The 15,140-nt window shown below is 41.2% G+C and overlaps 2 protein-coding genes across 3 annotated transcripts; both read left to right on the top strand.

The window, feature by feature from the left end:
• The first annotated feature begins 4,312 nt into the window (after positions 1-4,312).
• On the top strand, positions 4,313-12,818 carry LOC122008080 (deSI-like protein At4g17486). 2 transcript variants are annotated; one of them, XM_042563674.1, is made up of 5 exons: positions 4,313-4,328; positions 4,421-4,840; positions 10,715-10,976; positions 12,005-12,072; positions 12,367-12,818. In XM_042563674.1, exons 2-5 carry the CDS (start codon positions 4,706-4,708, stop codon positions 12,643-12,645), a joined length of 744 nt encoding a protein of 247 aa, XP_042419608.1. In that variant the 5' UTR covers positions 4,313-4,328; positions 4,421-4,705; the 3' UTR covers positions 12,646-12,818. The 2 variants fall into 2 exon arrangements, with proteins under 2 accessions (XP_042419608.1, XP_042419607.1); XM_042563673.1 differs by lacking the exon at positions 4,313-4,328 and having other exon boundaries at positions 4,375-4,840.
• A 587-nt stretch (positions 12,819-13,405) lies between these two features.
• On the top strand, positions 13,406-14,384 carry LOC122010619 (expansin-A7-like). Its single transcript, XM_042567135.1, has 3 exons — positions 13,406-13,595; positions 13,680-13,995; positions 14,072-14,384. Exons 1-3 carry the CDS (start codon positions 13,406-13,408, stop codon positions 14,382-14,384), a joined length of 819 nt encoding a protein of 272 aa, XP_042423069.1.
• The last annotated feature ends 756 nt before the right edge of the window (positions 14,385-15,140 follow it).

The raw sequence follows: 15,140 nt of genomic DNA, 5'->3' as shown, positions 1-15,140 counted from the left end.
TAGCCGGGATGACGAGGGACTCAGGAAGTTGCCCCTTGGACTTCAAGTAGGTGGTGGTAGCGGCCATGGCAAGGTCAAAGGCAGTATACATCCGCTCGCAAACTTTTTCCGAAAATTCGGGCGAGCGGATGTAATTTTGTCTCAGAGTAGCGACCCGACTCGGCTCGGCCTCTTGGTATTCTTTGAAGGCCAATTGAGACGCAGCGAGGGACTCCTGCAGAGTTTTCAGCTCGTCTGTATGCTTGACTGCGTCAACCGAGCGGCCTGCCTTCTCGCCATTAAGCTGATCCATCAGCTCTTTTACTTTCTGCTCTAGACTTCGAGCCTCCACATTCTTTTTCTCCAGGTCGGAGATAGCCGTGTTTTTGCGAGTAGTGGCCAGAGTTATTTTTGTGTCGAGCGATTTGACTTGTCGCTCGGACTCGGCTAAGGCGTGGGCCTGATCGGCCGTCTTCTTCTGCTCGGTCGCCAACAAATCTTGAGCTTTCTTCAGCTCCTTTTGCAGCTCGGCGTACGAAGGACCTTGAGAGCCGGACGGACCGCCTGCCGCCTTCAGTTGCCTTAATTCTTCGTCCACCATCGCCAGGCGGTTGGAGACAGCTATCTCCTCCACCCATCTCTGGCAAAAGAAAATTAGAGTTGTTAGTGGCCGATCGGAAAGAATGCATACAAAACTTCGGAGAAAACGAACTTACCCCCGTGGCCTCCTGCATGTGGCTATTGGCCAAGTTTCGGAGGGGGATCAGCGCGACGTGCGCCCGAGCGTCGTCCCACATCTCAACTAGGGGCCCCTTCAAAGTGATGGTATGCTCGGGCGCTTTCGGTTGGTCGGCCTCTGGTAGCAGCTCTTCAGTCGGAAGATGAAGAGTAACTCAAACCGTGCGGCCATGACCAGGGGTCGTCTGACCGGCGATTGGAAGAGGATCAGAGGCCGGCGCCGAAAACTGAGATCGAATAGTTGAACGCTTGATTGGTTGGGGAGTGGGCGGAAGGGTGCTGACTGGAACAGCCTCAATAGGGGCCGACGGCTCGTCCCATTCCGAAGGAGTCTGATCGGACGAAATAGCTTCGACCTCTGGAGCCTTTCCGCGAGCACTTGCAGTGGCTCGGGCGGAGGGTTGAACCGCCGACGTGGCTGATCGGACGGGAGTCTCCACTCGATGCATTTTAGGGAGAGGCCGCTCTTCTTCCGGAGCTGAGACGTCATCCCGAGCGGAAGGCTCTTGGCTGATAGTTGCTCCGGCCGCTAGCTCTGGGAGAGAAGCCTGAGCGGCCGACTCCCCGGCATGTGTCCCGCTCTCTTCTTCATTCGAGCCGACCGGCTGGATCCCGAGCGTCTCCATTTCTTTGGCTGCCGCGGCTTCGAGCGCCGCCGCCTTTCTCTTCAGAATGCCGGCCATTACCAACTCCATGACGATGTCCGCTGCAAAGGAAAGAAGAGAAATCAGTTAGCAATCAAAGCAAATGCCCAAGTAAGATTCTTACCGAAGCTGCTCGAAAGAGGAGTCCGTATGGGACTCAGGCCGAAGATGTACATCACTCCTTCATGAAGAAGCTTATTGATGTCAAGCCGCAGACCGGCTAGCATATTTGCAGCATGAAGGTACTCCGGTCGGGTCTTGAACTTCTTCAGCTCGGGAGCAAGGGATAGGTTGATCTGCCACTTGGTCCGGAAATTGGCCTGATCGAGCGTACGAATATAGAAAAAATACTCCTTCCAATGTTTATTGGAAGAAGGCAGTTTATTAAAGAAGACTAGGCCGGGCCGAGCTTGGAACATAAATGTGTCCGGCTCGGACTACTTGGGGTAATAGAAATAATAAAAGACCTCCGGTCGGAGGGGGATGTTGTGGATTTTGAACAAAACAACAACACCACAGAGAAGGCGAAAGGTGTTGGGTACTAGGCTGCCGAGCGGGACACCGAAAAAGTTACAAACATCTATAATGAAAGGATGTACAGGGAAACGTAGATCGGCAGTAAACTGGTCGCGGAAGACACAGAAAGCTCCGCGCGGCGGCTTGTGTGGCCGAGCGGAGGGACCGGCTAAAAGAAGTTCAAAATTACCGGGGATTTCAAAATTATCGGTTAGAACATCAAAGTCACGCCGATCGAATCGTGACTGCATGGTAGTGTACCAAGTGTCGAGGGACTGGTCTTCAGGATGAGAAGAACTAGCCATGGTCTGATCGGAAGAAATCAAAAAGGCAAAGAAAGGCAGAAGAAAGATGACAGCAAGCAAAAAGAGGCCCCACGGATTGGAACTTGGGAAAGAAATGTAAAAGCACCGGAAACAAGGAAGGAAAGAAATAGAGCCTTACTACGAGGAAAAGGATCAAGGAAGAGGCGCTGGAGATCGTTGGAGAGCAGGAGCAGAATCGCCGGAGCACCGAAACACCAGGGATGGAGGTAGAAGTCGCGAAAGCAAATGCAGTGAATAGAGGAGAACGAAGATTTTATAGGGCGGAGGTCGAGCGGCCTCCACCGTTGGATCTAGGTCACGGGAGCCAAAGTACGTATCTGGCCGTTCATTTCAAACCGCCTCGATCTCATCGCTCGACCACGCCACCGTCGTATGATGACGACATCGCGCCACGTGGCATTCAACCATTCAAAGCATTTAATGAGCGCATGCTCAGCCTTAATGTCGAAGATTGGCGCAGATTACGAGGAGATTCAAGGAATGTTGCTATTGACTAATCTTAAGGCCATCCCTTCGGGAGGCCGAGCGGAGGATAATGGCACGAAGGCGCCGCCCGGCTAGACTCGCAGTCCAGTCAGTCGGACTAATCGCCTCCTTCGACTAGACTTGAATGGGAGGCAAGTGATCCGGCGGTAAGAACAGGGGACCCCCGTTCTGGGGAGTCAACGGCATGTGGAAGTCAAAGGGCCAGGGGCCGATCGGAGAATAGTGGGGCGACCGCCCGGCCGGTCGACCAGTGTCCAACTGGTGACAAAAGGCGCCCCGGAGGGAGTCGGGGCTCTGGCGCTTGTTGAACAAGATCGTAAGGCCGAGCGGATGGCAAGCTCGACCGAAGACATAAGGTAGCATACTGCTAACAGTCTTCACAAAGCACATTACCGAGAATCTCCCAAGTAGACCACTATATATGTCCGGCTGGACGTAAGGCGGAGGCTGGCCGGTCGGACGCCCGACAGGGAGTAAGGGGAAAAGGACAAGGGACATCTTTTTCTGACAGCGGGTATGTTCTACGTTCAGGCCATACTCAAAATCCTATGACAGAAGGATCCGCTGTCCCATCAGAGACGTGCTCAAACTGTAGCAGTATGGTGTCAGGTAAGCTCCTCTGACAAGCCCACAATACGGTATGGGAAAGGACATGTGCACACCTCGGTATGTGTGCACTCGCTTTTCCACAACCCTATATAAAGGCCCTCACCCTTTGCCGGAGGTATGCACTCTACGATTCTTGGAGCCACTTTCTTGTTGTCGAGCTTTGCCTGACTTGAGCTTCGGAGGGTCGTCGTCGGGAACCCCTTCCCGGCCCGACTTCTGTGCAGGTTCACCGGAGGCCCGTGCGGACAGTCAGGAGATCTACGTCAGCCGCTTGGAGAGCGCCACGTGCCCAGCGCCCATTGATTCAGCTTTCGGACAGGATCCAGCGGTCTGCGATCATACGTCCCGACTCAAACTATAACATGGGGGACGATGAATCTAGAAAAAGATTGTAACAAATTACAATCGAATCATGATCATGATCTAATCATAATTACAAATAGTCAATCTTTTAATTAATTTTTTTTATGGACTAAAACACCTGAACTCCTCTCTGGGGTTCATAAGATTCTAGTTCAGATCTTCTATCCCAATAATCATGTGTCCCCTCGGATGAGTCTAGTGGTTAGTACATGAGGTGTTGCCACAATAAGGTCTGGGGTTCGAATCACGATAAAATCGAGGTAAATGCCTCCCTTATGTGCTAGTCACTATTCTAAAGGCTAGTAGCTGTCCGTGATTTACTTCCTCCGTGTTGGCCTTGGAAGAAGTTGGCGGGGGTACTGGGGACGAGCATATTCATTTTTTTACCATAATATGTCTCCGTGGTCCCTTGTTGATTGAACGATCATACATTTTCGAGATGTGTATAATATTCTTATAATATATAATGTATCCTTAAAATATTATCTAATCTATCCGATGAATAAGGGAACACGGAGACATGGAATTATTGGGAGATCTGAACTCATAAAGTTCACGTCCTATAACTATAATTTGTTATAAGGAGTCAGGGTTTCAGCGTCCAAGAGGTATCAGCCCGTTGCCACAAAGCAACGGCGCTGCTTGATAAATCGGCCGGTTAAGAATGGTTTTATTTTATTCTCTTATATTTTTTATTATTTGTTATTCCCAAAAATGCAGAATGAATCATTTATTTACTGAATAATTAAAAAATAAAAGGAAAGGGGTTGCCGGCGGGTCGTGCAGGGAGGAAGGAATCGAAATAGTTTCCGCACGAACGTTGTCGTTGCTGCTTCAGATTGCTGCGATACTTCCTCCTCCCATCTCACTTCTCTTCTTCTTTCTTCTTCTTCTTCTTCTTCCTCCTCCTACTTCTTCTGTTGATTGTAGGAAGGGAAGGAGAAGATCGACTACTGTGCAAAGGTGCGAGCAAGGGAGGGAGAGAGGAAGGGGGTTTGCAGAAAACGGAAAGAAAAAGTGGGAAGAAAGGGTGGATTGTGTAGGATGACGGAGGTAGTGTTGCACGTATACGACGTGACCAACAGCGGATCGGAGAAGACGAACAACACCATCCTCCAGATCAACCGTATCTTTAAGGATCGTATCGGACTCGGCGGCATCTTCCACAGCGCTATTCAGGTTTCTTTCTCTTTTTTCCCTTGCTTTGTAGTTCTTCCTCTCCTTTTGTGTTTTGTGGGGTCGTCCCTTTCAAGATCTGGAACGGTTTTAGCCTTTTAGGTTCTTCAACGAATTACATGATCGATTCCCAATTATTTGTTTTTTTTACTCAACCCCTATCTTGTGTTTGAAGTTAAATATTACGAGAATGAAACTGATTGCTTCATCCAGCAAGAATTCCTACGATGTTTTGGTGGTGTTTAGGGTGTGATTTAGCACAACTTTTATATTCTTTTCAAGTTAGGACTTCCAGCACAAATTGACAATTTGCAGACAGGTTAAGTGTCGTTCATCTGTCTTTGTTGGAGTGATTTATATCATCTACGCCACCAATAGGCAGGAATTTGTAAGGGTACTTATTGTATCATTATAAAAAAAAAATGACACCCAATTGCTAGAGATCTGTCATGTACTGAATTACATACACTGAGTGGATTTCTCAACCAACTGATTCTTATTCTGCAATAGGGTAGTGAAGAAAGAGTTGTGCTACTATGGATGGCTCATATAATCCTTTCCCATTTATTTGGGCCATCTAATTTCTTCCTTTAATACTATTTGATATACGTTTATACTATGAACTTACCACTTAGTTTGCCAAGCTTTATATGGAGAAGGAAAATAATGCTCATTTCTCACTACAGTTGCTGAAAGCCTTTCGTATTTTAAATTTCTGAACTCTTTTTCATTTATTATCTTTATTTCATGAGTCAACTTAATGCAATCTGATGTTTGGCTTATAAACTGACACTATTTCTCTTGGTGATAATATCCTTGTTATTGATGAGAAAGTTTATTTGAAAATCTGAGTTATTCTTGGAATCTCACCATTCTTTATTGAGTCTATTTCTTGGTTAGGCAAATAAATGCTCTCTTATTAGTGTTCACTAAATGTTCATTTTGGTCACCTATGTTCTTTTAACTGATCAATTTTTAAGCAATTATCCACTTCTTTATCTAGTTTTTTTTTTTTTTGCTAGAGTTCCCAAAATGCAACTTCAGGTTATGCATAGGTTGGATAGGAAAAATGAGAAGGCAGACAACTATTCAATCCTTTCCTTGTTTTGTTTTGGTCAGAAACAAGAAAAAGGATTGTAAAGTTATCTTGGTTGGATTAAAAAGATGGGGAAAAAAAGAATGGAGGAGAAGATAGTTAACTTGCCTTCAAATGCAGAAGTTTTCCTTCTCAAAATTGGATGGAAGTGGAGACACAAGACTAAAGAGAGATGAGAAGTGGTGATAAATTAATGTTCCGATATGGTCCTACTTCCAGTTGTTAGGATGATAATTTTGAATTCGTCCTATGTTGCATTGATCTTGTTCAACTTAATTATATTTAGTTTGACCAAGATTAATTCTCAAATGAGAAAACCTGGAAGTCTAAGGCATTGAATGAACACACTATTTTCTTTCTTTCTATTATCACCAAATAAGTTAAATACTATTGTTTCTTTTCATCTTATACATGCAAACAAGGGAATCGGGGAAAAAACTCCTTATGCTCTTCCTTGGTTTTTCTTCCATTTTTTTCTCTAAGCTACTTCCTCTTTCCATCCTCTCCACTTTTTCAGATCCAAATATAGCCTTAGAGATTAAGTGTTGCTTAAAATCTGTAAGGAGTTACTATGTTTTTGTTACTTCACTCTATCATCACAATCGAGGTTGTGATGGTTTGATTAACTCATAAACTTCATGTCTACTGGTTGGTAACCATGTCTTTTGCTGTCTAATTCTGTTGAAGAAATTGGACATCATATGATAATGTTTGAAAAACTCACTTAACTTGAGTAGACTCGACAGAACAAGACTGACTTAATTAGAACCAGCACAGATCTGTTTGAATCAATGAATTATCCTATACTTGCTGTTTTTCTTATTATTGATCAGTTGAAGCGTTTTCTAGTGAGTTATAACCTTGTATTTCAAACTAAAAAAAAACAGAGATGCCAGCAGTATGATAGGTAGAAGAGTGGAAAGAAGAAAAGTGGGAGAATGGTGAAATAGGTCAAAGAGTGGGAAAAAAAAAGTGGGAGAATAGATGTATAGTACCGAGATCACTATCCCTGACTAGCCTTGACACTGTGTCCCCCACTGTCATCATCGTCTCTTTATTTAATGCTGTTAAATTCTTCCACAATCTTCTTCATTCTACACTGCAAGTGGTAAAGAGGTTGGGCCACAAAATTGACAAGCTCGAGCAAGAAGACTCTCTGAAGCATTAAATTGTCTGATGTTGCTCGTATTTGTATATAATTGGTAAAATGTCATATCATAACATCGGCAAGATATCCTACAATAGCAGGTTGTCATGAAGTAAGGGATAGCAATATTAGATAGGTAATCCAAATAAATAATTGGTAAGATATAGCCAAATAATTGCTAAAATTGTAAGATGCCTCATAATATGTAATCTATAGAAAAGTGGGCTAATCCAACCAATCTTGCTTGCACAATGAAAAGAGTCACTGACTTTTCTCTCCAGTCTCTCCATTGAATCAAAATAGCCAAGGCATGAGCCCATGCCAATATGGGCCAAGAAAACAGAACATAAACCCTGTCGTCCAAAGAAACATTGTCTCAAATCCACATAAGAGCATAAACCCATATGGATAAATTGTTCATAGCAAAAGGCTATTATTGAAGTGCTTAGAAAATATTGATAATTGTTATATAGTACATTGATACATCTATTTATGAAATAATAGAAAAAAAGGGCAGCCCGGTGCACGAAGCTCCCGTCATGCGGGGTCCCGGGGAAGGATCCATTGTACGCAGCCTTACCTTGCTTTTTGCAAGAGGCTGTTTCCAGGATTCGAACCCATGACCTTTTGGTCACATGACAATAACTTTACTGTGGCTCCCCATTATCTATTTATGAAATAATATATCATATTATGTGATTTTTTTATGCACACGATTATCTGACACTTAATGAAAATATACTGAACAATTTAATTACTATAGGAGCTAAAACATAATTAGACTTTTTTTTTAGTAAGAATGTTCAATTTAAGTTAATTTTGCTATTTTAAAAAAATATTACAGTAGTTAGTGCGATTTGTATCAAAAAATGAGAAGAAGAAAAATAAAGAAATAGATATAGAATATAAATTCACTAGGAATATGTTAGAATAATTTAACTTCATATAACATTACAGGATGATTACTTAAGGTTAACATTATGAAGGCAAGTCATCTATCATATCCTATTTGATTTTAGTATGTCATTTTTATGCCATCCAGTTGGTTGGAAATGGATGGCCTGAACCAAAAATCATTTGCTTTGCTATGCTAGCACAACTGGAAAAATTTTACAACTAAAACTTAATTCCTAAATTCTTGGTTTTTTTTTCTTCTTCTTTACTTGCATGGAACTAGACATGGATTTGTGTTTGGGATGACTATGTTATCCATTACCAATGGGTACAGAAGTTAACTGAAGATGTGTGAAAAAGAAATGAATAGGTTTGGATAAACTTGTCATGATAGATACATTAAAATGGATTACATTTGTTAAAACTTTGAGAATACATAATATTTTTATTAACTAACCCTAGTTAGTGTAAGTGAATTTAAGAAATATACTTACATTTGGAATTTTTTCAATATATATATATGAAAAAAATGATATAATAAAACATATAGACTTATAAGAAAAATTATTATGGAGCTTATTATGGATCACAAATAATATATTAATAGATTTAGTCAAGTGTAAATGCTAACATAGTGTATAAAGAATATACGAATATCAAAAAATATATCTCCATAATATTGCACACTCTTGTGGGTTGCTTCATTTTTTAATTGTTTTTATCATTGATTTAAAATTGTGGCCTTTTAAATTCCTTTTCCCATTTATTCGGAGTGTTTACATTATTTTTTATTTTAATCCTGAAAAAGAGTACCTATTCTTATTTGCAGGACAGACCATAAGGCCTCTGTCCTGTGATTTATTTTTGGGTCTAACTCATTCTTATATTTAGGAAAAAGCGACTAGACATTTATTGTAATCATAATCACTGAAAACTGGATCCATTGTATTGTATGTGCTTAACTAGGTTGTTCGCCATTTGTGTCCATTCTCAACTGGAACACATTTATCAATTGCATCAGGTACTGGATGACAGTGATTTGTTAACTAGAATGAAGGGATTAGCTGCTTGCTTGTGTATGCTCATACCCTTATTCGACTTCTAGTTGTTTTTGTCTGTCCAGTCAAACTGATTGCTGAGATTGAGTTAGAGATCTGCAAATCTGGAGATGTATACTATTTTTTTTTAACCATACTATGCAACATGGCTGTCAAAATCAACCGGTACCAATATGATCACTTGAGTGGGAAAGATATAGACAAAGGCCAAGCATTTACCTTCTGAAAAATTGGTCATCTTATGTAGATCGATGAATAAGTTTAAAGAAGATATAGATTCAAAGAAATCTCCTTGCTAGAAATGAGTCGACTGCATTTGGTAATAGATTAAATTGATTGAAAGTTCAAAAGATGGAGCTGATCGAAGCTTTGTCAAACTAAACTGATTCTGATAAACTCGATCAATCTAGCTAACTATATCATGATCATAGCTTGAATACTAACAAGTTAGCAAAAGACGACTGCGCTTGCCCCAAGCACCCCTGCCAACCCATCCTAGTATCCCACGATCAATATGGAGGAGGTAAATCACGGGTGACTACTAGCCCTTGGAACAGTGACTGCCACATGAGGGGGACATTTACTTCAGCTATGTCGAAATTTGAACCCCCAGACTCAAGTTGGTAGTACCTCATGTGCTAGCGACCGTCCCGAGGGGACAACTTGAATACTAACAAAGACATATAGTAGAGAGAGGGATAGAATCCTTGTTGCTTTCATGAATTCTAAGTTGAATTACTTACCGCCTACCACCTACCACCTAAAATTTGTTGTGACATCAACAAAATAACCTTCAACATACCATTTATGTAGGACAAACACCTTATCCATGTCTTATTCATTCAGTGATAATTAAGGCATTATTGATAGAGAGAATATATTGCATCTCTGAGTCAATACTGTCTCAAAAGCCCTTCTCACCAATATTGAATATTAATTAATATCTATTTTAGTAAATAGGACATTACTACTAATATTATATAATTCTTGTATTAGTAAATGGATTTGTTTTATTTAATATTTATTGTTTATTTATTACTAATAAAATATCATTTATTATCTACCAATAATCTAAATGATATACATTTAGGATAATATTATTGGATATTTTCTATGGATAATATTTTATTAAGTAATAATAATATTATTAATCAAATAATAAATTCATTTATTCTACAATTCATTATTTATATTGTGTTTCTATGCTATTTCGTGAGACACATCATTTGCTATCTTTGTATATCAAATTATATAATTTTTCACTTTTTTTTAAAAAATTTTCCCCAACAATTCTGATTTAACCAGTCTTACTGATCTGAGACATCTGATCTCTAGTTGTTTTACCTATTTCATCCCAATACCAAATTTTTTGGATGGTCAAAAAATTACGAGTAAATTTTTCTTTTTTGAAGAAGCAAGAATATAAGTTATTGCTGTCATTTGATCCTAATCTAGTAATGTAGTCTATTTCAGAAATATTACTCTTCCATATTTTATGTTTTTTACAGTTGGGAGAATGCTTAATCAGGAAATGGAAGTCTCTATCTCTAATTTTTATGATGAAATAATTTAAAATTTCCCTTATTTGTTCTTCAAGAGTTCCTACACTCATGGCCAAAGTATGTGCAATTTCAATGTTTATTTTCTCTTGCTTGGTTACCATATTACTTTTATCCTGACAGGTTTATGGAGATGAGGAATGGTCATTTGGATATTGTGAACAAGGCTCTGGAGTTTTCAGTTGTCCTCCAGGTAGAAATCCTATGTATACCTACCGTGAGAGAATTGTTCTGGGAGAAACAGATTGCTCCATTTTCAAAGTCAATCAGATTTTGAGAGAGCTTAGTCGAACATGGCCGGGACAGTCATATGATCTTTTATCAAAGAACTGCAATCATTTCTGTGACACATTCTGTGAAAAGCTAGGTGCCCCAAAGCTTCCAGGTAATATCATTACCCCTTTTGTGACATGGCAAATTTAGTATTTTTTTGGATTTGTAGTTTTTTTTTATAAAAGCTATTCTAGTCTAGACTCAGAATTTTGATTGTAGAAACAAGTGACAGAGCCAAAGGTTTTTAAGCTTGGTAAAACTATGATTGAATACATGAAATGCAAGTTTAAATATTTCAGTATTTGAAAATAAAATTGAAAAAATAATGAAGTTTGATAGAGGTAACTCTTGCAAGCATGCTTAAATCAGAAATTTTAATCTCTTGAATCTGTAATTTATAAGAGCAAATAAGTTAAAGTTATGCATTCCATAGTTATAAAAGGAATTGATTAATGTTGAAAAAGTGTTTGAAGGGTAAAGGAGTCCATAGAAATCTCTTTTCTTCATTTTTTGAGCAGCTCATGGCTATCAAGCTTGAGATTGTCTTGAAATGTTTTTAGCCAAAAATAGAATCTGTGCTCCAATTAAGTTTTTGAATAGGAGAATGCATGTTGACATAGAACTGGTAGATATGAGGGAAGACTGAACAGAAGAGAGTAGGAAAAGTAAACATGGAGAGAGGGATATAAGAGTGAAGATTAAAAGATAGAAGACATTATGTGCTTAATTTATGTTAAGGGGCCTCTATTTTTAGGCTCCAATCGTCAACAGTTCCTGCAAAAACCTACAACCATTCTATTCACTATTTGAACAAGCCAGACCATTAAAGATAGAAGAACTAACTCGAGTAAGATCTTAATTCTTGATTTTCAAATTAAACATATGAATGAGAACATCTATTCTCTAGTATCTGTGTCTAAATATCTAGAAGAAAATCTTTTCTGTCTTTAGGCTAAGTAGGAAATGACATTTCTAGGTTTCTTTCTCATGTGAATTGGGATACATAATCATTCTTCTTGTTGCTGGGATGGATTGGAATAATTTATCTGTATATTTTGGATACATACTACCAGATAGATTCTCTTTTTGTTGGTATCAGAGTTTATCTATAAAGCATTTCTCCTGATTGTGCACTTACAGGCTGGATTAACCGCTTTGCTAATGCTGGTGATACTGCTGTGGTAGTTGCAGGAAATGCAGCATTCAGGGTACTTGACCATTTGCTATGTATCAATTTATTGCTACAAGTTCTTTAGTCATGTGTTCACTATACAGCCTGCTTTGGGTATTTGCAATCGTATGAACATACTATGTTTCTCAGTCTGTCTCATATGTAGGATTATTAGTACTGCTAGGCATTGGCTAAAAGCATACATCAGTCACTGAACTTCTTGGTTCTTGGCTTTTGAAATTCATATACTTGCATATGATTCATTTTATTTCGAGATGAGTTAGTTTCACCTTATAGCATTTTTTGTTCTCCAACATGTCCACTTTTTCAGCTGCGTCAAGCAAAACAAGAAATTGTAACTGCTAGCAAAGTGGCTTACAGATTTATGTCTGGTTTAGCTTCAAATCCAAATTCAGAGGAGGGTACTCCAGAATCCCCAAGCAATTCTAATAGAGGTAGCCCTAGATTTCAAGGTGCATGGTTTAAAAACTTGATATCCATTGGCGCCAAACCATCAACAAGCACATCGGAGCTCGCAGAAGAGTCTAATGACGTACCTATCCACCATCAACAACATTCAGAAGCTGCAACACGGCTCGAAACAAAATAGGAATCTATGTTGTACAACTAGACATGATGTGTTTTTAACTGTAAATCTCTGATTCCTGTGATCCCGAGTGCAAAGAATCATTGTTAAGAGAATTGCTGTATCATGTATTCGACTGCTATCCTTGGATCTGTTCTATCAACGTTTATTCCTAAAATGTTCTGAATCTTATGCAAGCCGTCTTCACAGGGAAATCACATATTTTACTTTGCAATATATTTCTTTTGATAAGAGGATTGCTGCATCATGTCAAATGCAAGTTGTGTTCATTGACAAGCCACTTGCTCGTCCTTGAGGATTTAAATTGTGGACATCCATCAATTCGTTTTCTCGTGCTCCTTGTTTAGTAAGGTCCTCGTGATTTACCCTCTTTCAGAGGATGAGGATATGGGATGGTTCTGGAGGGACCGTTTGTATGGGCCACTAAAGTGACCTTTCGCCATCAGTGGGCATCCATCAACTCATTCGTGTTCAGAATCACAACATTTCTTTAATCTTAATTGGACTTCAGGAACTTTGCCATTTAACTAATCATTTATATGTAAAGAAAGCAGGTAACGATTTAGCTTCTTGCACGATTATGATGTACCTGCAAGCACGTTCCAAATGTTAGCTCAAAAGAAAAATTTCCCATTCTTTTTAAAAATCTTTGTGCTCGATCAAATTATCGGAATTGATTGATTAAATATTGATGGAAGTCGCCCTATTTATCCACAAAATTCAAGGGGAGCCGGCATCGGAGATGATCGACCAGGCAGGAGCAATGGCGCCCTCCCTGCTGCGGCAGCACGGCCGCCTCGCGTTAGTCTTCCTCGTTCTCCTCCTCAGCACGGCCACCACGTCGTCGGCTTTAGCGTTGCCGAAGTTACCTAAACTTCCCAATTTCCGACCAGGCCGTTGGAGGTACGCCCACGCCACCTTCTACGGCGACGAGACGGCGTCGGAGACCATGGGTACGTACGTACGCCGCAATATCTCCCACCAGAACTCGCGCATGGTTCTGCATGCCGTTAAACTCACTGCTGTTGATATTCCAGGCGGAGCATGCGGCTTCGGGAACCTGTTCAGCACCGGGTACGGGACGGCGACGGCGGCGCTGAGCACGGTGCTGTACCTGGGCGGATTCTCCTGCGGGCAATGCTTCCAGATCCGGTGCGCGAAGTCGCAGTACTGCTACCGTGGGTCTCCGATCGCCACCATCACCGCCACCAACCTCTGCCCGCCCAACTGGGCCTTGCCCTCCAACAACGGCGGCTGGTGCAACCCTCCCAGGCCCCATTTCGACATGTCCAAGCCGGCCTTCATGAAGATCGCCCAGTGGCGCGCCGGCATCGTCCCGGTCATGTACCGGAGGTATGTACGCGATTAAGCATACATATCAATCTTTTGGCCGATAGATATATAGATAAGCTCTGTTGGATGTAAGCAGGGTGCCGTGCCCTAGGAGAGGAGGGATTCGGTTCTTGTTGCAGGGCAATGGGTACTGGCTGCTGACGTTCGTGATGAACGTGGGAGGGGCAGGGGACGTCGGGAGTATGTGGGTGAAGGGGAGCAAGACCGGGTGGATGAAGATGAGCCACAACTGGGGAGCCTCGTACCAGGCCTTTTCCCGGCTCGGCGGCCAGTCGCTCTCCTTCAAGGTCGTCTCCTACTCCACCAAGCAGACCATCTTCGCATACAACGTCGCTCCGGCCAACTGGTGGACCGGCAAGACGTACCAGGCGCGCGTCAACTTCAAGTGATCATCAGCCGGCGGTGGACCTCGATCGATCGGGGGAGGGCCGGGAATAAGCTCGATCGTATATATTTTTGAATCGACTACAACCTTCGCCATGTAATTGAATCGATTTGTGTTTTTTATTTGCACGCTTCCATTTTGTAACCTTCTTGTGAAAGGGAAATGGCTCCAGTTTCTCGATCGGCCATTAATTCCATGCACTACTAATTACTTCTCCATGCATGCGTTAATTATTTCATGTATTCGCTTCTCATTGATGTGATGCACTCTTATTACTTATTCACACGCTCTCAATCCTGTTTTTTGAAGTTACTGCCGTGAGATAGTGGTCACAAGTTTAGGTCGCCGAAATAAATACTTACGATGGGTCAGAAGGTATACAATAGTTTCAATATCATCAGATTTATTTTATTTTATTTTATTTTTTTTGTGAGATCCTATAATGATAGAAACTTTGTCTTTGTGCACGTACCGTGATGCGGTGGAATAACCCTCGTATATCTCACATTGTCAGAAGTCATATTTGAATAAAGTCAAGATCAGTTTTCCTGCTGAAGATCATCGATGGAGTCATCGGTGGGTTATCGCTAATATTGACCAAGTCGTAGAACTTCAAGGAGAGTAGATCGCCGAGAGGGCTCCTGAAGCTAGAAAGAAAGAGAGAATGAGCAAGAGAGGGTTATAATGGAAGTTAGGGACGCCTCGACTCAACCACTACGATGATCAAATTAGTCTTCGACGAAGGAGAGAATGGAGAAGA

The sequence above is a fragment of the Zingiber officinale genome, chromosome 8A (genome assembly GCF_018446385.1).
Source record: "Zingiber officinale cultivar Zhangliang chromosome 8A, Zo_v1.1, whole genome shotgun sequence".
Lineage (NCBI taxonomy): Eukaryota > Viridiplantae > Streptophyta > Magnoliopsida > Zingiberales > Zingiberaceae > Zingiber > Zingiber officinale.
The sequence above is the reverse complement of the archived record's forward strand: the minus strand, read 5'-3'. Positions and strand labels throughout refer to the sequence as shown.